This window comes from Eubalaena glacialis, chromosome 1, assembly GCF_028564815.1.
Source record: "Eubalaena glacialis isolate mEubGla1 chromosome 1, mEubGla1.1.hap2.+ XY, whole genome shotgun sequence".
NCBI classification, from domain to species: domain Eukaryota; kingdom Metazoa; phylum Chordata; class Mammalia; order Artiodactyla; family Balaenidae; genus Eubalaena; species Eubalaena glacialis.
This window is the reverse complement of record NC_083716.1, coordinates 220,845,737-220,869,161: the sequence shown is the minus strand read 5'-3', so window position 1 is coordinate 220,869,161 and position 23,425 is coordinate 220,845,737. Positions and strand designations below refer to the sequence as shown.

Below are 23,425 nucleotides of genomic sequence, written 5' to 3'. Positions count from 1 at the left end.
CCAATCTCTGCCTCCATCTTCACATGACACTCTCCCCTTGTGTCTCCCTGTCCCTTCCCTTCTTTTTATAAGGACACCAGTCATATTGGATTGGGGTCCACCCTAATCCAGCACGACTGCATCTTAACTTGTTTACATCTGCAAAGACCCTATTTCCAAATAAGGTCCCATTCACAGGTACTGGGGGTTATTCCAACATACCTTTTTGGGGGACAGAGATGGAGACTCATAACACCTTCTTTCCCTCTCCTTCTCCTTTAGACAACAGCCCTGAGACACGGGCTAAAGTGAAGTTTGTCCAGGACACTTCCAAGTATTGGTACAAGCCCGAGATCTCCAGAGAGCAGGGTAAGTGCTGGGTGGCGCCGAAGGTCCTGGGGTCCATCCAAGGTCACAGCTGGCTGCTGCCCACCTTGTCTTCCCTGGGCAAGGGACATAAGCAGACTCATCCCTCTTTGCAGTAGGTGGTGGTCACAGAGAGGAGCTGGGACCAAGGTTGGACAGTAAGAGGCACCTCCCCACAGTGAAGTGTTGGGGAGCAGGAGCAGTGGTTGTAGCTGTTTCTTTAAAAGCAGCAAAGTCCTGGTTTTCCAGGGCAAAAGAAAAGTCTGGCCCAGATAATATGAAACCTTAGCTCTCCAACTGCATGATGTGGGAGATTTTTGCCCATGGTACAGAAAAAAACATAGTTGGGATTGTGGGGATGGAGATGAGAGACCTCAGCCCCTAAGGGAAGTCTGTGTGGATGCAGGGCAGGGTGACTTCCAGCCAGGGGTCAGATCCGGACAGTTTTCTTGGAACAACCCCATCTATTTGTTTACTCACTGTATGGGATGCTTTTGTGCCGTGATGGCAGCGATGAGTAGTTGTAGCCGACACTGCATGGCCTGCAAAGCCTGAACTATTTACTGTCTGGCTATTTACAGAAAAACTTTGCTGACTCTAGTGTAGGAGGACCCTTAGGAGGGTTTACATTTTAACTTTAAGGACTCTCATCTCACCTGAGAAAGAATGAGGTTCGAGACCTGATGAGACTTAAGCCAGTGCATCAATTTCTCATTTCCTCTTGTCTCCTCCCGATTCAGCCATCGCCCTCCTTAAGGACCAGGAGCCAGGGGCTTTCATCATCCGAGACAGCCACTCCTTCCGAGGAGCCTATGGGCTGGCCATGAAGGTGTCTTCGCCCCCTCCGACCATAATGCAGCAGAATAAAAAAGGTAACACTAGCTTGTCCACTGGGGCCTCAGGACTAGGTGGTCCCTACAGTCTCTTTAGGTCCTGAGCTGCCAGAAGACGAGGGGTGGGTATGTGAGGTGGGCAGGTCTCTTAATTCTCATGGGAGCTGGTCCCTTCTAATCAGACTCTTCAGAAGAGCGGGTCTTGGGCTTGGTGATGATTGAGGTCAGAGAACAGGGAAGCAAGATGACTGGGACCCTGTGATAGAGTTTCCTTGAAGGGTGGGCTAGCAGTGGTGGCCTCTCCATCCCAGGGCTCTGGCCGTGTTATCGCTGTGACTCTTTCTCCATCACAGCCCAGCACACTGGAGAAGTTGGAAGTAGTGCTGGGAGGTGGCGGAAGGACACCATGGGCAGTGACCCATCCACGTTTCTTTCTCTTCATCCCAGGGGACATGACTCATGAGCTCGTGAGGCATTTCCTGATAGAGACGAGCCCCAGAGGAGTCAAGCTCAAGGGCTGCCCCAACGAGCCAAACTTCGGTGAGCTGTCCCCGCCTCCGTCCCCACGGTCTCAGGCCTGTCCCAGGTTCCCCACTGCAGCTTCTGCCCGTCACCCTTGTCATAGACGCAGCAGAGAAATGCACGGCGACTCCCTTCCTCTGTGCTGTGGCGCCTTTACTCTGCCAGATTTCTTTCTGTATTTGTCCTACCCCGCGGAGACTTGTTATCATTATCACTGGAATAACAACTATAACAACAGCTGCCTTTATCCACTACCTACTATGTGAAAGCCACCTTAGGTACCTTATATCACTTCTGGTCTCCCGACCATCCTGCGTGGTAGGTGTCATTGTCCCATTTTACACACAAGGGAACTGAGACTTATCCAGGGACACACAGCTAATAAGTTACTGAGTGGGGATTTGATCCCATCATCCTCTGACACTTCTGCTGCACTCTCCTGAGTGGAGCCCTGGCAGCTGGAGGGATTTAGGAGAGATGCTGAGAGTAACTTTCGATAAAGAAAAGTTGTGGGGTAACCGTCTGACGGCTAGAGTGAGCCTTTAGAATCTTCTCCCTTGGATCTTGCTGTCAAAGAGGGAGTGAATTTTCAGCGTTGTGGGTGGGATGAGGGAGAGGTAATAAAGAAGCTAAAGATTATGGACAGTGGGGTGGGGTGGGTATGCTTCCTCAGTGCCCCTGACGTGCTCCCAGTAACGCTGCCTCTGCCGGCTGTCTCCCTCCCTGCAGGATCTCTGTCTGCCCTGGTCTACCAGCACTCCATCATCCCACTGGCTCTGCCCTGTAAGCTGGTCATTCCAAACCGAGGTAGGAACCTGAGACTCCTCGCCCTCCAAGCACACCCTTGTGCTGGCCTCCTTCACATCTCTGCCCAGCCAGCTGCTCCAGAACACGCGCCAGGCTTGGAGGAAACGGGTCGTGTTGCCAATCTGGGGAAACTCAAAACCACTCTCCTCTTTATTTTTTCTAATAAGAAAGAAGGGAAAGTTCATTAAAAATCTTAATTCCAGAAACACACATAATTGACTTGCCAGATTGTTCCAGAGAAAATTCTCTGGAGGCTTTAAGAATTCATACTTGAATCCTCAGAATTACGACTCATCCCAGGGGAGGAAATAGAAGCAGGAGACAGCCATGGGGAGGACCGTGTCCGGAGGGTGAGATGGGCATCAGTGGGCAGGGCCAAGGGAGCGGGGAGGGGAAGGCAGAGGTAGGTCATGGGGCATCCAGGTGTGGGAGGGCGGTCTGAATGGAGAGGAGAGAGCACACTCAAGGGACCTCTTAGGGATCCACATGGCATGGGAAGGAGACAGGAAGCCCAAGATGTCCCTGGAGTTTCTAGTCTGCATGGCTGAGAGGGTGTTCCCTCGCCGAGGGGACATCGAGCTAATGGGAGGAGCAAGCCCTCTTTTGACTGTGGGAAGTACAAATGGAACTCAAGAGCTTTGGGACGTACAGGGCGAGAATTTGAGTGAGACACTGGGGCTGGCAAAAGAGATTTTAGTTTCTCTTAGAGAGGTGTCCCAGCCTCGGAGGAAGGCGGATGGACACCCCAAACCTTTCAACAGCACAGGCTTCCGTTATGCAGCCCCAGATACACGGGGCTCCCGCGAGGGGAGGGGAATATGCCTGGCCCTGAACTTGAGGTCTAGGAACCGGTAACTGGGGTGCCTTCTCCCCATGCTCTCTGTCCAATAATAGGATATTCGGAATTGTGTCCGGGACTTGCTTTCAGTCTCTCTTGGAGGTCCTGGGGTTATGTCCATACTTAAGACCTCCAATATTATTTGGCAATATCTATGTATCCAATTCGATTCATTGAATTATTAATGATAATTGACCACTATTATCAACTTAAATGTTCAAATACTATTTAAATAGCCCTATTAACCACATGATTGAGACACTAATTAAATTATATTTCTAAGGAATTTAGCAAAGTAATTTAATAATTATAAAACTGCTCTTTATTTACATTGTATAAACCAGCGGTTCTCACAGTATGGTCCCCAGACCAGCAGCATCAGCACCCCTGGGAACTTGTTAAAAATGTAGATATTCTCAAGCCCCACCTAATCAGAAGCATTAGGGTGGTGCCCAGAAATCCGTGTTTTAACAAGCCTGCACACCAAAGTCTGAGAAATGCTGGTACAAACAGTACTGAGTTCTTATTAGTATTGAAATTGTAGTTGTGCTGCATTGTGGTTTAATGAATTAGGGCATTTACTGATCTACACATAAGACACGTCAATGCCAAACAGCCATATCAGTTGCCACTTGAAGGCTTGCTTTATGTCAGCCGCTGAACTAACACTGTACACGGAACATCTCAAGAACCCAGGGCAGTGGGGACTCGCATCATCACCTCCGTTTTATAGATACTTGGCAAGTGACTGGGTGAGCATCTGAACCCTGCCCTGTTGGACTCCACAGCTCCCAACCAGTGTGCTGAATACTTAGAGCAATCACTGGACATTCAAACTGGACACACGTGCTGACTGCCAGGGCTTGTTATGAGAAGCGGTATCCGTTGCACAAAGTATTTGCAGAGCTAGCCTGAGGCCCAGCCAACCTTGTGCTTCTTTCCAGCTCTGGAGTTTTAATTACCAGCTGAATTAAATTTTTGTCTCAGACCCCACAGATGAATCAAAAGATAGCTCGGGCCCTGCCAACTCAACCAGTGACCTGCTGAAGCAAGGGGCAGGTGAGTGGCCACCCCTGACGGGATCTCTGCCCAGGCCTTTCCTCCCCCCTGGCCCTGTACCCTCCTGCAGGTGCAGGCTGGATATCTCTCCCAGACCCAGATGTCTCTGGGCAGACCACATTTGTGTGTGCAGATGCCTTGGCCCAAGGCTGGCCTGAAATTTATCTGCTATCTTCTCCCTGAAGAGAGGACCTGGGGATGGTTCCCACCCACTTCGGCCCCCATGACACCTCCTTGGGTGGGTTTCTTCCAGCCTGCAACGTGCTCTTCATCAACTCTGTGGACATGGAGTCACTCACTGGGCCACAGGCCATCTCCAAAGCCACTTCTGAGACACTGGCTACTGACCCCACGCCGGCTGCCACCATCGTCCACTTCAAAGTTTCTGCCCAGGGAATTACACTGACTGACAACCAGAGAAAGTAAGATTCTTTCTTTTTTTTTTTTTAAAGATGGTGGTTTTTTGTTTGTTTTTGTTTTTTATTAGTTAATTAATTAATTTATTTTTGGCTGCTTTGGATCTTTGTTGCTGAGCGCGGGCTTTTCTTTTTAGTTGCGGCGAGCGGGGGCTACTCTTCGTTGCGGTGCGCGGGCTTCTCATTGTGGTGGCTTCTCTTGTTGCAGAGCATGGGCTCTAGGCGCGCAGGCTTCAGTAGTTGTGGCACGCAGGCTCAGTAGTTGTGGCTCGCGGGCTCAGTAGTTGTGGTGCACGGGCTTAGTTGCTCCACGGCATGTGGGATCTTCCTGGACCAGGGATTGAACCCGTTTCCCCTGCATTGGCAGGCGGATTCTTAACCACTGCGCCACCAGGGAAGCCCAGTAAGATTCTTCTAATTGCTTCTGTGTTGGGCTCCCCCCAACCCTGTGACCCATCCATCCATCCACTTTCTCACCCACTCACCAATTGATCCATCCATTCCTGCATCCATTCATCCCCCATTTATCTTCGCCCACCCATTTATCCCTTCACTAATTTGTCTCCCTCTATCCATCCATCCATCCATCCATCCTTCCTTCCTTCCACAAATATGCCTGCATTTGTTATACAGCTGTAAATGCAACTGATAAGAGTCCCTGCTTTCTAGAGCAGAGGCCCTTCCTCTCATGCTCTCTCCCCAGCCCCTTTTCTTCCTCCTCCAGAGTTCTCCCGTTTCTCATTCCTCAATGCCAGTTTCTTCCTTCTTTTCCTAGCCTCTAGCATTTGGGACATGTTTCTATGAGACATCTCTCTGTCCCTATGCATGGCTTTATGTCCCCAAAGGGAGCAGCTCAGGCCATCATGCTCAGAAGGGAAAGGCTGTGTCGACCTGTGACAGCCACAGGTGGTGGCCTGACCTGAAGGAGGAGGGTGGGGAAGAGCAGTCACTTCAGCACTCGTTCTCTGTTTATCTGATGTGTGTGCCACAGGCTCTTCTTCAGACGACACTACCCCCTCAACACCATCACCTTCTGTGACCTGGATCCACAGGAGAGGAAGTAAGTCTCTTGTAGACATTTGCCTTCCCAGCCATCTTTCGAACACTGAAGTCTGTGTGTATGCATGTACGTGTGTGTGTGTGTGTGTGTGTGCATTCTTGGCTCAATTTGAAGCTCTGCCCATGCCTGTGGGACCGTGAGTAGCTGTGTTGGCATCTTTTTGAGTTTTTCCCACCACCAATTTGAAACCCCTCCCAGGGATCCAAACGCCTGCTTCTACCCCTCTGACCCTGAAGCTGCTTCTCCTCTCCACGTTGGGGAAAGCTCGTTGGGAGGCAGGCCGCAGTGCTCTCTCCACTGTGGATGCCCTGCTGCATGATCTTTGGAGGCTCCCACCCCCCTGGCACAGGGGCTCTGCCTTCCCCCAGGGGTCTGGGCACACCCAGGGCTGGGCTCTGAGGGAGAAGTGGTGGTTTACGCTGTGCCGTCATTCTCTCCACAGGTGGATGAAGACGGAGGGAGGTTCCCCTGCTAAGTAAGTGTGCTTCTCCCCACCCGGCTGGCTGGTCTTTGTGCTCCTTGGCTGGGGGAGAGGTGGGTGCGGAAGTGGGTTTAGAATCCAGGAACAGGGGGTAGGCAAAGGGCAGCTCTGGAGAAAAGCTTGCCCAGGCAGCCAGGTCTTTGGCCTTCTCCTGCCTCAAGGCCAAAGGCCCAGCCTCCAGTCTTGTCCCCTTCCCTCTCTCAGGACCAGACCAGCAGGGGTCTGAGGAAGGGACCTGAAAGCTGCGAGTTTTATTGGAGGTGACGGCAGTGGGGCAGGGGTTGTTTAAATGATCTTTTCTGCCGCAATCCTGGCATCCTTGATTCCCATTCCTGCTCTCTTGGCGGACTTCCGTGCATGACGTGGCTGGGCTAGACCTCCACGTCAGACCGCGGGAGTCCGGTAGGTCTCAATTCCTTCCGAAATTCCACTGATGGCCCTGGGGTCCTTTGGTCAATTTTCCATCTATTTGGCATTTTGTAAGTGCTTCCGGGGAACTAACTCAGCCCTGGGAAAATTCAGACCAACCAGGAGGCTGCTTCTGCCCTTGGGTGCCTGATGTTAGCACAGTAGATAAGAGAAGTGTATAAGCAGGCTAAGGTGCTGCAATGGTTTTCAAACTGTGTTCCAAGGAACGCTAGGTTCCTCAGGTTGTAACTGAGCCGCTATGAGGGGAGGTACGATTTGCAGTTATTTATCAGGATGAATCAGAGTTTTCTCAGTAAAACCAAAACAAAGTATAGGAATAACCTGGGTACTGAAGCTGACATAAGACTGTCACTATGGTCTATAATTCCACCTTTTACTTTGTCGGGCTCACCCAAACAGCCCCATTTTTTTCTCACTGATTGACTTTATCATAGGTAAATGTTACGCTGTTGAATTGATCCATTTATCGCCATAAGTACTGCTGTCACCTTTACATATCCAGACTTCATATAAGATTGGCTTTAGAAAAAGAAAACTTTCACTGTTAAAAAGAAATTAAAACCACTGCTGATTTGGGAAGGTTTGGGGAAAGAACCTATATTTAAAAATAGGTCTTATACGACAGGTAGAAATGGGTGTGGGAGCAGGAGAGAGCTGATTTCATGGGGGTGGGGCTGGGGAGGCCACCAGATTGCAAGCTCCCTGAGGGCACGACTGTATCTGCCGTGTGGGAGGGGCTGCTAGATATTTAGTGAGGAAATGAAAGGATGGAGGCAGGGAGGAGGAGAGCGAGGAGGAGGCCCAGTGAGGCCACTGTGGTCCAGACGAGTGGAACTGACCAGGGTCAGCACGATGAAAGCTCCTTCTGGGGGTGTCCATGTAACCGAAAGTGGGGTCTGGCTGCTCCCCGTTCAAAAGCCAATAAAGAGGCCAGGTTGGTGGAAAGGAAAGTTTGCTTTATTTTGGATGCCGGCAATCACGGCGGAGGGTGGATGCCTGTCCAAAGGCTGGCCCCCACCGCACCCCCACTGACAACCAGGGCACAAGAGCTTTTATAGACGGAGGGAGGGGGCTACATGCAGAAACAGCACGGTCAGCTCTGACAGTCATCTTGAAATTGGTCATCGGTGGTCTGACCAGCGTCATCTTGATTGTTTTAAGTACAATTCATCTTTAGTTCCGGGGTTGGTTTGTTCGCATTTCCTTGAGGCCAGTTCTTGGGATTGTGGCAGCTTATGTCATAGCTACAGTCTGGTCATCATGTAGTTAACTTCTTCCACCTGGTGGGAGTTTCAGTATCTACAAGACAGCTCACAGGATATGGCTCAGAATATTATCTATAGGCCTTGAGAAGGAACTAAAGGTCCCAACTATGCTTAGTGACTAAACTACTATTATTTAGTCTTGTCGGACTGTTTTCCTTTGTTTCTGCATTTTCTCTGATTAAACTTATTCTCTGGCTAAAGTTTTTCCACAGACAAAAGGCAGGCAGAGGACATGGGGGGCAAGGACCATAGGGTCCTGCTCTGTTTCATCCAGAGGGGCCATGTGGGATGGAGGAGACCTCTCCTGGCCCAAGGTCACATAAAGAGTTAGCAGCCCAGCTGAAAAGAGGCCCCCGTGTGCAGTCCTCTCAAAGCTTATCTCAGCCTCTCCTGGGGCTCATGGGGTCATTGGGGTCTCCAAGTTCCTGCCGCCAGCCAGGAGGCCAGAGCTCTGTGTTTGAAGGGTCTTGTCTTACTCACCACCTGGCCCTGCGAGGGGGAGATGGATCCGGGACAGAAGCAGGCTGGTCCCAGGCCTGGAAATTCCTCATTGAGGAGCAGCTTTTGTGCTGAGCTTCCTTCTGACTTGCCCTTGTGGAGGCCCAGGAGAGCTCAGGGCTGGACGAGGGTGAGGCAAGCGAGATGCCTCAGGCCCCCAATTTAAGGAGGTTCTTGCCCTTGGGTGCTTGTAAGCGCTCCTCTCTGCCCTTGGGGGCTGAGGTTTCTTGCCGCATCCATTCCTCCAAGCAGAGGAAGGACTTGGGCTACTGTTGAGTTGGCCCTGAGGCCCACAGAGCTGAAATAAACAGGAAGGGAGGGCAGGTGGGCAGTGTTCAGGCCTGAGAGGTGGGCCGGTTCTCCATCCTGGCAGAACCAGGCGGCTGGGGTTGGCTCGCTGTCGCGTGGGCGGCTCGGAGCCATTCCCCCACTCCGCCCTTGTCTCCCTCCACTGCCCCAAGGAACTCCCCCTGGCCTGGAGAGGGGGCTCCGGGGGGGTGATCCACGGGCCCAGGCTTCCGCACCACTTGGGTAGACTGTTACCCCAGGCCTCTGGCCTGATTGTCCCCAGCCCCTGAAACACATTTGGGTAGAGCAAACCTGTGGGGAGACCTGTGTGTGTGTGTGTGTGTGTGTGTGTGTGTGTGTGTGATAAGCCAGTCCCAACTTTGCTAATTTTAGCTGCTGTGGTCCATCCAGTCCTGGGAGAGGGGTTTCCATCGGAATCTCCAGCTGTCCTGATTTCCCCATCCAGCTCTAATTAGCAACGTGCTGGCTGGGAGGGGACCTGAGCTCACATTCTGTTCTTCCGCGCTCGTATTTTTAACTCTGTTTTGCACAGAGAGAACTCTCAGTCACTCCAGTCCTGGTATGGGGAGCGGGGTTTGGGGGGGGAACAGGTGTGGGGTCCCCCTCCCCCTCCCATTCTCTGGAGAAGTGTGTGTGTGTGTGTGTGTGGTGGGGGACGGTGGCCCCTCGTCCTTTGGTCTCTGACCCTCTGTGGTGTCTGAGGCAGCCGGGCCCTTTGACAGGCAGCTGGCACTTTGTTTATGTGTTGTGTGTAAGAACATTCGGCTAGGGGTGTGGCAGGGATGGGCTGAGGGAAGCTGGTCTAGGCATGTCCCATTTTATTTTTGGTCTCATCCCCACCTCTTACTGTCCGGTCTTGTCACTCACCTCCAGCATGTCCTCCCCCTGCTCCCCACCCACAAAGGGGAATTTCTGCTGACCCTGAACAAGTGACATGCTATCTCCAGGCGTCGGTTTTCTTGTTGGTGAAGGAGAGAAAGGATTCTCTCACATGCTCCACCCTCAATGCCCGGTGCTCAGGGAGGTAGGGAAAGATGGGGAAGGGAGCAAAGATGAGCTGGCTTTGCTGGGCGCCTCTCCCAGGCCTGGGGTTCCTCCTGCTCCCTCCTCACACCTGTCACCCATCTCCCGCCTCTGCAGGCTCTTCGGCTTTGTGGCCCGGAAACAGGGCAGCACCACGGACAACGCCTGCCACCTCTTTGCTGAGCTTGACCCCAACCAGCCGGCCTCCGCCATCGTCAACTTTGTCTCCAAGGTCATGCTGAGTGCCGGCCAGAAGAGATGAACTCCCCCCTCCCCTTGCCCGGGGCCAGGGCAGTGGGGATGGGTATGTGGGGAAGGGACCTGTGCATCCTGACCATCCTTGAATCCAGAAGGAGGACTTTGGGCCAATTTTGGAGAAGGAGAGAAGAAAGTGTAATGTGGGGAGAGGGAAGTGAATTGAGCGGGGAGGGGGAGAGAGAGAGAAAGAAGGAAAAAGATGGAGGAGAATAACTCGGATTCCCCCGGGGAGATGGATACTGCAAAACCCCCAGAGCCTCCAAAGCTAACCAGGTCCACCTAACTCCCCCTCCACCCTCCGAGAGGATGGAACTCCTCAAGAGAGGCAGAATGAACCTCTCTGGAGATCCACATTTTGGGGGGAAATGGAAAAGCTCTTTCTTCCTAACCCAACTGCTTTGCAAGGAGAAATCCTGTCAAGAGAATCTTTTTCTGTCCACCTCTAGGGTAGATCACCAAACCAAAAAGAGCCACCATGGGACATCCAGTGGCGGAACTTTTGCTTTTGAAAGTATCTCAGACCTGAGGCCCCTAAGGTCTCTTTGCTCTGCCTCTGATGTACAGTTTGTGGGTGTCTTTATGGGGTGTATATATGGCCACACCCACATCCTCACACACTGATTTCTGTTTGCCTCTCAGCTTGAATTATAAACAGGTATACTTGTCCGTGTCCCCTGTGTTTGCACACACAAGTGCATACTGTCCAAAGAAAGTTAGAGTCGGGGGTGACAGGGCAGCAGGGAGGGGGCATAAGCCCTCTTCCCCAGGAACACCCAGGATTGTGGGTAATGGATGCTCTCTTGGTCCCTGCACCTGCTCTAACAGCCTTGGGTGCCGCCAACCCCTTCTCCTCAACAGAGACCCCCACGGAGTGGGTCTGGCCACGCTGCAACGTTACCCCTGATCTGCCTCCACCAGGAAGCTGGAGCATTGGTTTGAAGAGATAGGGACTTGTGTGTCTGTAGCTCTGGGGAAGAGATCCCTCAGGAAGGGAGGCTGTTGAGCTGTAGGCACCTTCCCCGAGGCGTGTGGCCCAGCCTCGGGGTGGGCAGGTGGCTCCCACCAGCTCCCAGCCCTCAGCCCCTTCTTGGGTTTCGTGCCCCAGACCAGCCTTTCTCAGACTTGCTTATGTGCATGTTGCCTTTTTGGGTGCTGGCGATTGAGCCTTCCTGCTCTGCCCTGCCCTGTTCTGTCCTGCAGGGTCCCCATGTTGGGGCTCATCCTGGGAACCTGCTTCTACAAGCCCTGCTCGGCGAGGCCCAGGAGAGACCCCTGCAGTTCCTGTGCTCCCTTTGCAAGGGATCGGGGGTCTGGCTTTTGCTGGACTGCCCAGGGGAGCTGGTCAGAGTTCTGGGGGATGCTGCCTGCACACCACATGGCCTGCCTACGATACCAAAGCCTTGCTCTTCCCCCTTCTGCCTTGGTTTCCCCCCAGAGCTCAGCTGCCGTGGAGTAGAGGGCAGAAGGCACACATTTAGGCCAAAGGGCTGAGAGTCCAACTGGGCGATTGGGCACTCCCTGACCACCACCCAAGTGCTCTAAGCCAGATGGAAAATCTACCAGGACTCCATCCTTGAGTAGCTTCTTAAGCCTCTGGGTTCCCTAGAGAGAGGCATTGTACTGATATATAAATATATATAATATATATGTGAGACATACTGACAGAATCTGTAAGCTAATAAAATATAAGAAAAGGTTAAAAAAAAAAGAGTAGGTAAATTGACAAGAAGTATTTATTATTTCCCCATATAGCTTTATTGCCTCCCCGGCATAATCCAGCCCCCATCCCTCTCTGTACCTATAAGTGAAGCCTGAAAGGTAGGGGCCTTTATCCTTGGAGCAATCAGGGGTCTCCTTGCCCTGGCCTTGGCCTTCCCTAGACTCTGACTAGGGCTCAGCGGGGAGGGGGCACACGTGTTCCATCCCCTTCACCCCCCTTATTTTTGGCAAGCTGGGCCTGGCTGTCAGCTCCCAGAGATGAGGGCTTAGCAGCCCGCCTCCTTGCAGGCCTGAGCGGGTGTGTGAGCCTGCAGGGGACACGGGTGTGTGTGGTGGGCGTGGGTGATGTGTGCGTCTTGTATTTTTTTTCTCTTCCAAGAAGCTGTATCTGTGTGGATGTTCTGTTTCAGGGAGTTGGAAAGGAGAGCGTCTGAAGATGGTGGGGAGTAGCCCCCTGCTTCCCAAAGATTGAAACCCTGTTCTTGGTGACCAAGACTCCCCCAAAGGGCTCTTCCTTCTGAGGCTTTCAAGCCAGACACCGCGATTTCCCCTCTCTCATTCCCTACCTAACCCCAACTCCCTTCCCAGACAGAAGAGGATATTCCCACCCACTTCCTTTGTAAATATCTTAATCTCCCACTGGACAGCCCGGGAACTCTCTCCTCCTGGTCTGGATGGCCGGGCAGAGCATCAGACCCTTCATGTGAGTCTGGGGTCAGCCTTCACACGTGCTTTCCCACCGCCCACCAGCAGCCCACCTCCCAGGCATGGCCAGCCCACCCCACTCAGGCCTGAGCCATGTGTGACTCTGGGAAGGACTCAGGAGATGCTGGGGAGCTGATCAACTCCCCCAACCCAACATCCTTCTGGAAAGGGTCAGTTTCCGAGAGTGTGGCCTGTCCAGAAGAACGATGGGGAAGGGTACCCCAATCTCCACCGTGGTCTCACCTTTGGGTCAGACACTGCTTGGGATAACCCTCCCGTGTCTCACAGGTTAGGCCCGTGAACCTTGCACACGTGCGCACATACACACACACAACCACAGCACTGCAGTATGTTCTTGCCAAAGATTTCCTTTAAAAGAAAGCACTTTTAATAATTATTGTTATTATTGTGTAAATGTTTATCCTTTTTTCTTCCCATCCCTCTCCCCAACCTTTTTTGCTGTTGTTTATTGTTGAATCTGTTTGTCAGCCAGGAGAGTGCCGTCTGGTCTTGAAAGTGAGCTGGGGAGTTGGGGATGGGAAAGGGTCTGGGAGGAGTTGGCAAGAAAGAGCCGGAGGCCAGAGAGCCCTGGTCAGCTTGTGATGCAGGGATGCAGATCCCAGGCAAGCTCAGGCCCCAGCCCCAGGCCCAGGCTGAGTCTTGCTGTGCATCTAGGCCTCTGAGGCAGCTGAGGCCTCGCCGTAGCTGCCCTGTACGGTGTCTGGAGGGAACAGGGGGCAGGGAAGTGACAGCCCTCCAATTCAGCGGGGAGAGAGGCCCAGCAAGGTTCCCGTGGCCCTTCCCAGATGGAGCGAGAGGGGAGGACTGGGCATGGGAATAGTGGAGAGGTGACCCCAGAGGGGAAATGGGGAGGAAGGGAACAGTTTGATGGAGCTCCAGGGCTGAGCGGATGCCCCTGCCCTACGATCGTGGTGTTCTGGCTCCCTCCTCCAGCCAGGTGTTCCAGGGACAGAGACGTTGTGTCCTAGGTTTGGGAAAGGCCCTTTGACCCAGGTCCTCATTGGAGCCTCTCCCGCAGCAGCTGCAAATGCTTGCGGACTGCCAGGATTCCTTCTTCCCTGGCAGGGTTTTGAGGGATCCCTGGGTGTGTCAGAGACAGGCAGGATAGGGGTGGGGGGACCTGGTGGCTGTGTGACCATAAGAGGGAGCCCGAGGGACACGTGTGAGTCTCTGTAAAGGGGCTCCCGGAGGGAGATGAGTCGAACATCCTTCTGCCCACTCGGATGGGCCGAGCAGAGGTTGGGCAGGCCCCTGGTGCCGCCCAGGGGTCTGTGGACGAGTCTGTACGTGGAACAGTGTCTATGGCCCCCTTCCCCGGGGTGTTCGTTCATCAACCCTGCCTCCTGGGTCTTCTCCCCTGCTTTGGTCTTTTCCAGCTTCAGGATCTGGATCTGGGGGGATCAAGGAGGCCAATGCCCTTTCCAAGGGCTGCCTCCTGCCCCTACATCTCCCCACCCTTGGGATCCTTGGAGAGGCTGGGGGCAGAGTCCCGGGGCTACTTTTCACCCGGGTCGAGGCCCCGGAATCCTTAGACTGGAGCGCCCTGGCCAGTGGTAACACAGAACGTGTGCGTGTGCGTGTGCAAGTGTGGGCGTATGTGTGTGCGTTTTTTGCTTGTCTCTTTAGGGAACTTAGGAGTTGGGTCGGAGGTGGTTGGCAATGGGATGTCAAGTTCACTATCACCCAGCGGCGAAAGGAATCAGGAGGCAAGGCTTGTAGGGCCCCTGATTGGGGGAATCTCAGTGTCGGTGATGGTGGGGATCAACCACACGGGGTGGCGCTCCTCTGTCCTCAGATGTTGAAGTGTTGGAGGACCTCTGTTTATTTCCCACACCTGGACTTTTCCCAGCTGTGAGGTAATTGTAAAGGGATAGCCCACTTTTGTTTCTAATCAGTGTTCAACAGCTTGAGACTCTCCTGCGTGTCCACGTGTGGCTCATGTGTGTGAGAGAGCACATCTGTGCGTGCATGCTGTGTTTCCCCACCTCTCCCCTCTCTGACATGTCATTCAAAACAAATGTAAGAAATTCCTCACCTCCATTCCCTCCTGCCTCCCAGACCCTCTGCAGGAAAAACCGAATAACCCAGCATCTCCTGATCCCCTGGCTGTGTATTTATATAGATGGAAATATACTTTCTATTTTGTATCATCGTGCTTATAATCTCTGTCACCTTGTATAAACCCTGATGTATGCTACTTACCCTGGATATGAATGTATTGTACACTGATGCTGTCCCACTCCTGTACAGCTGCTTTGTTTCTTTGCAATCCATTGTATGGCTTTATAAATGATAAAGTGAAAGAAAAATCTGTGCTGTTAACTAGCTGTGTTGTTTGGAAAGGGGATCTGTCAGGTCTCCAGTGGGTAAAAAGGGGCCTCACCCAGGCTCCGGATATGTGGTGGGCTTCAGGGATGCTGGTGGGGGACGACTCACCCCAAATCCTCCCAGGGCTTCCTTACCATCCAGGTCTTGGGTCTGATTACAATGAGTTTTTCATCTGGACTGTTTTAGCTAGAAGACAAACTCAAATCAAAATGGTTTAAGGAAAAAAAAAAAGGAATTTAGTGGCACACATAACCAAGAAGTCCAAGCACAGCTGGTTCCAGGGGCTCAAATGGCAGAATCAGGAATTTGTCTCCATTACTTGCTTCTGAGTTGGCTTAATTCTCAGGCAAGCTCTATCCCAGTGGTGGTAGCACCGGATGCTCCAGAATATGGCCACTCGAGGCTCCAGGCTTTCATCCTACCAGTAAAAAGAGAGCTCTTTTCTCCCAGTGCTTTCAACGAAAACCTGGGACAAATGCTCCAGAGGCAGTCCCTCTGGGGTAACACTGTTTTGCATTTTTGAAAAGCCTCTTTCATGCCTGGCTTAACAGAAGCCAGCTGGATTCTCCTATCTGCTCCTGCATTCCCTTTGTTGTGATATCACACATATGTACCTCTGGAAAACTCCACCATACACTCGTGGGAAAATGAGTGTGAAAAAGACAAATAACAGCTTAGTATTATTAAGAAATTAGTTTCGATAGTTGTTACTTTACACAACCTCTGAAAGGGTCTCAGGGATTTCTGAGGTCCCAGACTATATTTTGGGAACTGCTGCTCTGAGGGACAAAGACACGTGGAGCACAGACACCCTGCCTGTGATGGTGGATTAACATGTACTCCACCTCTACCGTGTGCTAGGCTTCGTCCTGCCTAATCTTCCCAATGAACCCGAGGCAGGTGTTGTTATACCCAAGTGACAAACAAGGAAACTGAGGCTGTGAGAGGTCACATAGCTTCTAATGGGCAGAGATGATGCTTCTCACTACTAGTGACAGCTGGCATTTAGCACACCTGCTAAGTGCCAGGGATGGCACTGAGCACGTATGTGTATTTTCTCATGCGCACACACCCAGTGAGATAAGGGCTGTGTTCCTGTCTTCATTTTATGGAGAAAGAAACTGAGATTCAAAGGGGTTCAGAGAATGCCCGAAATCACAAAGTTGCCAAGGGGCAGAGCCAGGCTATGAACCCAGGCGAGCTGACTTCCCAGCTCATGCCTTTTCCTCTGCTCTCAGGGTTTGCACCAGGAGGGAGAGACAGACTGATGAGTGATGAGCAGGCAGGAGAGCAAACTGACGGCATTGGTCAGACAGGGATTCTAGGCCTGGGCAGTGGTGCTGGCTTCCCGGGGAGTGGCCCAGGGCTCCTGCTGTGTGATGGGGGAGGGCACAACCAGCTGTGGAGCGATGTGGCTACCTGAGGCTGGGTCTGGTGCAGGGGATGAGAGAGCTAGGCCTGTGCGCTGGGCTGATCTAGCCTGGCTTTGAGGGAACTAAACAGTGAGGCAGGGTGGGGGCCAGCTGTGCTCCCAGTGCCCGGAGGAAGAGGAAATGGGCTGGAGCTGCAGCGGGAGGGGTAGGGAGGTGAGCGCTCATGACCCATCTCAGTACACTGAAGACCCAAAGGACCTTTTCATTTCTTGTAAAAAGTGTGGTCCATGCGCTGTCAGCGTCGGCATCGGTGGGGAGCTTATTAGAAAGGCAGACTCTCTGGTCCCACCTCAGACCTGCGGATCAGAATCTGCATGTTAACAAGACCCCCAGGAAGCCTGCGCAGGCACTGAAGTCCGAGCAGCCTGGGCGGGTCTCACACAACTGGGACTTGACCCCAGGGCTCGAGATGCTGAGCCCAGACCTTGCCTCAGCACCTCCTGAAAGGTCAGGACTGCAGTGCTCTTGTCTGGGTCTACACTGGGGGTGAGCGCTCCTAGGCCTCACCTTGGGGCCCGCCCTGCTGATGGGGTTCTGGAGTCTCTGCAGAGACCGGGTCCGGGTAGGGGTGAGGCCTGGCCCTGGCGAGCAGGAACCCCTGTTGCAGCAGATGGACATGCAGGGTGTGAGCAAAGTCCCGCCTGGGAAGAGGCAGGAACGTCAGCTGAGGTGAGGGCAGGAGGGGCATAGGGGTGGGGCTGGGGGCCGGAGGTGAGGAGCCTCACACTCAGTCTCAGACTTGGCTGAGAAGTACCGAAGCCTGGGTCCCACCCAGAGGTTCCGAGTGAATTGGTCTGAGGACCAGCGGGGGCGCTGGGGTTTTTCATCTGTCCCCAGGGATTCTACAGGCAGCCAGGGCACAGAAGCACTCCTTAAATGGACTCTTCCATGGCAGGTGTGTGTGTACCGGAGACAGGGAGGAGAGCAGAGTGGGGAGAAGTCCCCCCGGATTGGCTTGGGCTTCCCCACGGCCAGCCCTTCCCCACGTCCCTCCTTCTTGGGGCAGGAGAATGCTGTCCAAATGTCCCTCCCCTGCACCCAGGCCGGGCTCTACCCAACCACCCTAAGGGCCAGTGTTTCTAGGGGGCATGCCCTCTAGGGCCTATAGACAGACAATGGTGCGAAGGGAAGGGCCTGGAGAATCTAACTCCAGGGGCTCTGGAATGCCTCCTCATCGGTGTTAGATCAAAGTCTGCCTTCTTCTATTGAAGAACTGGATTTTCCTCATTAGTTGGTGAAAATGCTATTAGTCTTAGCAGTTTCCAAGCAGTTCAAAATAGGGAAAGGATACGGCTGCTTATAAAAACACTGACAGTTAAGTGTAGGAACACACACACACATACACACACACACACAGGAGACCTGGCCCCTTGGGCTGTGCTGAGTCTCCATTCCTTCCTCCTTCCTGCCAACATTATGTTCAGGCCCAGGGGTGCCAGGCCAGCAGGGGGACGGGGCTGCCCCACAGTGAGCCGACCCCTGACTGAGCTAATTAGCAGAGCGGCATGATCAGAGGTGGGAGAGAGCACTCCCGTGAGTTCTGCGGGTCAGACCCACTGGGAGGCCCAGTGCACACGGCACGTGGCACATGAGCAAGCTGCGGTCGGTGGAGAAGGCCCCGGGAGAGCTCGGCTTGGAGAAGAGATGGCGCGGGGAGGATGGGATGCTGGCTGTCCAGTGTGCGATGGCCTCTCTTGGACGAGAGAGTCAGCCTTCTCTGGGTGTCACACTGTCATAGGTGAGGGCCACAGGGAAGTCAGAGGACAGAGGGCTGCTGGTAATGAAAGGGATGCTTTGGGAGGGGTGAGTTCCCCGTCCCTGCGGGTGTTGGAGCGAGGACTATAGAAGGCCCCTCCCAGCCTCCATCCTGGGCGCGGCTGCATGGTCGGCCTGGAAGAGCCCCCTCTTCCGGCCAGAGCCGGGAGTGCAGACATGGCGGGGCCCTGCCGCCGGCAGATGAGCCTCCTCAAGGTGCCCTCCCTCGGAGCCTGCTGGCCTCAGAGGCAGGCTTGGCTGGGTGTGGTTCTGGCTTTGCTGGGATCTCAGGAAAGTTTTTTCCCTCTCTGGGCCGAGTTTTCGCATCTGTAAAATGGGCTAACACCTACCCTGGAGGGCTGGTGTGAGGATTGAGACCACATGGCAAGGAGCATGGCCCTTAGTCTACTACTGGGCTGTCAGCCCTTAAGGAATATGTATTTCCCCCTTTTCTTGTGCCTCTTGCCTCCTCCACTCCATTTTCTCAGGCCTCTGGGGAGACTTGGCAGCAGAGAGGACTTGTAGCTGAAAGCCTCCCGAACGATATTGATCTCGCTGGCTCCTGACTCCAAACCACAGTGCTTGGGGATGGTGGTACAGCCGCCTCCATGGCTCCAGCTTTTATGGGGTTTAAAGATCATCTCTGGTCATCGAGACAGGATGTCCAGGTTCTGGGCCCCTCCTCTCAGCCTCTGCTCCATTCCCTGACTGGTCCTGGGAAACCTCACATTCCAGGGTGAGGTCCTGGGAAAGTAGGGGGTGCCCGTAAGGTCACCAGCCCCCGGCCCGCCTGCAGCGCCATATCCCACCTGAGCAGAGTCTGACGTGACAGCACCACGGCCCCCCTCAGGGTACTCGGGCTGGTTGGGGACGGCAGGAGTGGGGCAGGGGTCCTTGAGGAGGGCAGGCGACCACCAGGAGAGAAGAGGAAAACCTCACAGCCATGGAGACCTCAGGGCGACCTTGAGTAAGTCAATCACTCCATCAATTAATTAATTCTCCAGGTATTTAAATGCCCTGGGCAAAAGGTACATCATGCAGCAAGAGTTTGTAAAGGGATCTGGATGGTCTGGGGAGAGCAAAGAAAATGTCCCTTAGGAAGTGACACTTTCTAAATGTTAAGGGCCAAAGGGTGAACAGAAGAGGATCTGGGCAAAGGGGTGGAGCAAGGTGTTTCAGGCCGAGGGAATAGCATGTGCCAAGGTCCAGGGGCAGGAGAGGCGTTTGGGTCTGAACCCTTGTACCTCCCCTGCATAGCACTTTTTTTGGGGGGGGGGGTGGGTAGTACTTTTGACAGTGTCACTTGACACTCCTTTGGAGGCCAGGTAGAAAAGTGGTTCCGTGCACAGGCTGTGGTGTCAGACTGCCTGGGTTCAAATTCTAGCTCCATCCCTACTAGCTGTGTGACCTTGGGCATGTTCCTTGCCCTTGTTGTTTCCACACCTGTAAATGTGAGATGGTAATAGTGGTACCTGACTCAGGGGGCTGTGGTAAGAATTGGGAGTCTGCACTTGTAAAAGCAGCTTCGGACAGCGCCCGGCCACCAGCAGATGCTCATACGTGTTAGCCGGGTTTACTACTTATGTATTTAATATTTTCCCCCTCCCTCACTCGACTATAAAGTCCCTAAGAGCAAGGACCCAGGTCTGTATGTGAAGCCCCAGCACAGTGTCCTGCATGTCGGAGGCCCTCTATCAATGTTGGTGGAAGGAATGAGGTAACGGCAAGGTCAGTGTAGCCCCTGGAGCTGGGGGTTGGGGGGTGGGGAGGGTGAGTTAGGCGGGGCTTATTCGGTCATGTGAAGCATCTGGTGTTTGCTGTAAAAGCAGGGGAGGTTTTTGAAGGTTCTTCATCAAGGGGGTGGTGGGATCAGGTTGGCATTTTGCAAAGATGACTGGGCTGTTTCAACATCTATTGAACCCCAACTATATGCTAGATGCTGTATTAGGTGTTGTATTAAGTGTTATCTCATTTATTTGTTGATAAAATGACACTGGGAAATAGGTGTACAGCTAAGGAAATTAAAGCTTAGAAAGATTAAGTAGTTTGCCCAAGATCTCATAGCTGGAAAATTCTACATAAATGGACTTAAGATCTCTTTAGTTCTGTATTATTTAGCATATTGGTTCAGCTTCTATGACAAGAGATTTCCAATAACTAAACACTTAAATGTGATAGAAGTTGGGACGAAGTGAGAGAGTGGCATGGACATATATACACTACCAAATGTAAAATAGATAGCTAGTGGGAAGCAGCCGCATAGCACAGGGAGATCAGCTCGGTGCTTTGTGACCACCTAGAGGGGTGGGATAAGGAGGGTGGGAGGGAGATGCAAGAGGGAGGAGATATGGGGATATATGTATATGTATAGCTGATTCACTTTGTTATAAAGCAGAAACTGACACACCATTGTAAAGCAGTTATACTCCAATAAAGATGTTAAAAAAAAAAAAGTTTGGATGGGAAGGTAGAGAACGGGAAAGAAGGCAATTTGTGCTGGAAATCTAAAGCCCCCTGGGGGTGGCCTTTCAGGAGAAGCTGCCTGATACCTAAGCAGCGGTATCAGCAGGTGTCAGTTGGGGAAAGAGAAGCCTGCTCTCAATGACACGCCTTCAACGACTAAAGCCTGCGAACTCTATCCCACGTGGAGATAAGAGAGGTGAGAACCGGGTGAGCTGCGGTGTTAGCCTTTGTGTGGGCTCCGGGTGGCATTACAGCCATCTCACTCACTTCCTCTTCTCGACTTCCTGCTCCAGGAGCTTGCCCGCCCAGCCTCTAATAACCCCAAGTCATGGCCTGCTGTTGAGGAGACTGGCTGGGCCAGGTAAACAGGCAGGGAGGGAACAGACGCAAACACCAGAGGAGGGTGCTGGGCGCTCCTCTGGACTCGCTGCAGGGGGCAGCCCCGCGGAGGCTCTTCCCATCTGTCTAGCTCCTTCATTTTTCCCTTCCTATCTGCACTTTCCTTCTTCCTTCCCTGTTTTCTGTCCCCTCCTGTCCTGTCTCCCAGCAGCCCCTCCCAGTCCCCACCCAGTCGAGCCACCAGTAGACAGGGCTTTGGCTGTAGCTGCTGCCGGTGGTCCCTCTTGGGGGATGGAGACCAGGGGAACCTCCCTTCCCAGGGACCTCTGGGGACATGAGGGGCCTAGGCTTGGACGGGGGAGAGCTGAGGGAGGACTTCGGAAAGTCCAGCCCGGGCTAGGATTCTCCAATCTGCGTGTTTTCTCCTCCAGCCTTATATCCACACTGGGGATGGCTTCTCAGCGCAGTAGTGGGCCTAAGGTTCCCTCCAGTGGCCAACAGGGGCACTGCAGGCACTCGAGGCACCTTCTGGAAGGAGGTCACAGTGGGCAGCTGGCTGAGCCAACTTCCAAGGCCTAAGGGACGCGGTGGGTTGAGAGCTGGAAGCTGAGAGTAATCGGGCACTTAGAAGCAGGCTGTTTATTGAAAGCTCCAGGGGAGTGGCGGGGACGGAGAGCTGGTGGCTTCTGTTCCCAGCATCAGTTACCCCTCCTGGCAGATTGGAGCTGGTCCCGAGCTTCTCCATGACTTACCTGGGGGCAGGGCTGGAGACCACGCAGGTGGTCAGTGGTGGCAGGAGCCAGTGAGGCCCTGGCCCCAGGGGGCGGCCAGTGGAAGGGGCACTGGATTAGCAGCCAGGAGATTTGGGTAGACTAGGGGCTGGCCAAGAGAACTCCCCTCTCAAAGCCTCCGTGCCCTCTTCTTTAACGGGGCCTCTGGGACAGGTGATGTCTCTAGGTGTCTCCTCACAGCCCTGCATGACCCATCCCCGTGTCCTTACTCCCTGGGTCTGCAAGGCCAATCTGTCCACGCCCCTGCAGCCAGCCCGAAGTCCACCCTCTCCGTCAAGCTGGCAAGCAGACGAGTGTCTCTCCCAGGCCAACGATGCAGCTTTCTGTTCTCTTTGCCCTTTAGAATGATCTGACACTCTGGAAGTTTTCTTCTGCTCACCCTCGTGTCCCCTCCTTCTGCGCGAGCGCATTTCTAGAGAGTCCAGCGCTTATGAAGACAGAAAACAGCTGCTTCCCGTCCTCAGGGTTCTGGGTCTGAGAACCAGGCATGAGGCATCTGCATCCCCTGGACTTGGTTAGTTTACTTCCTTCTTCTTCACAGTCAATGACCCCCATGAAGAGAGTGAGAATAAGCATCTATATTTCTCTCCAGCACTCTCGGGCCTCTGATCTCACCACAGTGCCCCAGGTCTTTATGAAAGAGAAGCTGAATCTGATGGAAAAGAAAAATAAATGAATGAGTGAATAAACCTGTTTTCTCCAAAAAGGAGGGATGGTGGGTGCCTTTGCCCATGCAGGACCAAAACTCTGATAAACCAGCTGGGAAGCAAAGATGAGAAAACTTCTCCTTTCACTGGCATGTGAAGCATGGAGGAAGAGCGTATGGTTGGGGAGGAGCAGCCCTCAGGTCCTCGCAATTGGAGCCCGAGTTTCAGCCCATGATCCCCAGGCCAGTTTGCCCTCTCTGTGCCTCAGTTTCCTTGCCTATAAAATGGGACGGTAATTGACAAAATTATGTGCATATTCATGATTATATATGTAGAGTGTCTAGCCCTGTGCTCATGTGGAATATTGGGAGCGAAGTAACATTTATTGACTGCCTACGATATGGCAGGTCCTATGGGAGATGCACAGGATCTCGTTTCACAGATAAGCAAACTAAGACTCAGAAAAGGTGACAATTGAATTAATGAGAACGTACATCTATTGGCTTCTTAAGATTGTGAGTCTATCTAGAAAGGTGTAGATGTGGAGGGGGCAGGAGCCCGCTGAAGGTAGGGTCCTGAGAAGGCAGAAGCCTTGTGAGATCAGAGAAGAGCCAGAGGGAGGGAGGGAAGGAGGGAGGGAGGGAGGGAGAGAGGGAGGGAGGGAGACAGCAAGTATAGTGCTTACAGAAGAGACTCAGGGCTCATATGACCTGGTGACCATCTCATCTCACTGCGCCCTTTGCAAGCAAGACAGCTGAGCTCAGAGTGGGGAAGGGACTTTCCACAGGTCACTTGATCTCTTAGAGCCTGGCTGGTCCAAAGAGCCAGTGATAGAGATCCTAGAACAGTCACCAAGAGGCTGGTAAGGCCAGACACAGTCTCTAGGATGCATCTGGGAAGAATCCAGGCCTGGCCATGGATGGCACAGGGAAGCAGGCCCACAGAGGGAGTGGGGACACCCTCAAAGCGGGGTGGGGTGGTGGGAAACCAGAGGGTCAATATGGGGTCCTCCTGCCCAGCCGGAGCCAGGAGAGCCCCGAGACAGCCCTGAGGGGGAGGGGTCACCTCCCCCGACTCTGGA

General features: G+C 53.2%; 1 protein-coding gene and 1 pseudogene across 4 annotated transcripts in view; one reads left to right on the top strand and one right to left on the bottom strand.

The window, feature by feature from the left end:
* The window catches only part of TNS1 (tensin 1), a 185,873-nt gene extending 170,974 nt beyond the window's left edge, over window positions 1-14,899 (top strand). For all 4 annotated transcript variants that reach the window (XM_061187226.1, XM_061187233.1, XM_061187224.1 and 1 more), the window contains 9 exons: window positions 262-348; window positions 1,086-1,217; window positions 1,626-1,718; window positions 2,430-2,507; window positions 4,333-4,404; window positions 4,658-4,826; window positions 5,812-5,880; window positions 6,323-6,355; window positions 10,003-14,899. In XM_061187226.1, the coding sequence (XP_061043209.1) occupies window positions 262-348; window positions 1,086-1,217; window positions 1,626-1,718; window positions 2,430-2,507; window positions 4,333-4,404; window positions 4,658-4,826; window positions 5,812-5,880; window positions 6,323-6,355; window positions 10,003-10,147 (878 nt within the window). In that variant the 3' untranslated portion in view covers window positions 10,148-14,899. The remainder of the gene's footprint in view (window positions 1-261; window positions 349-1,085; window positions 1,218-1,625; window positions 1,719-2,429; window positions 2,508-4,332; window positions 4,405-4,657; window positions 4,827-5,811; window positions 5,881-6,322; window positions 6,356-10,002) is intronic.
* LOC133091954 (potassium-transporting ATPase alpha chain 2-like) overlaps window positions 13,586-23,425 on the bottom strand; it is a 99,028-nt pseudogene continuing 89,188 nt past the window's right edge.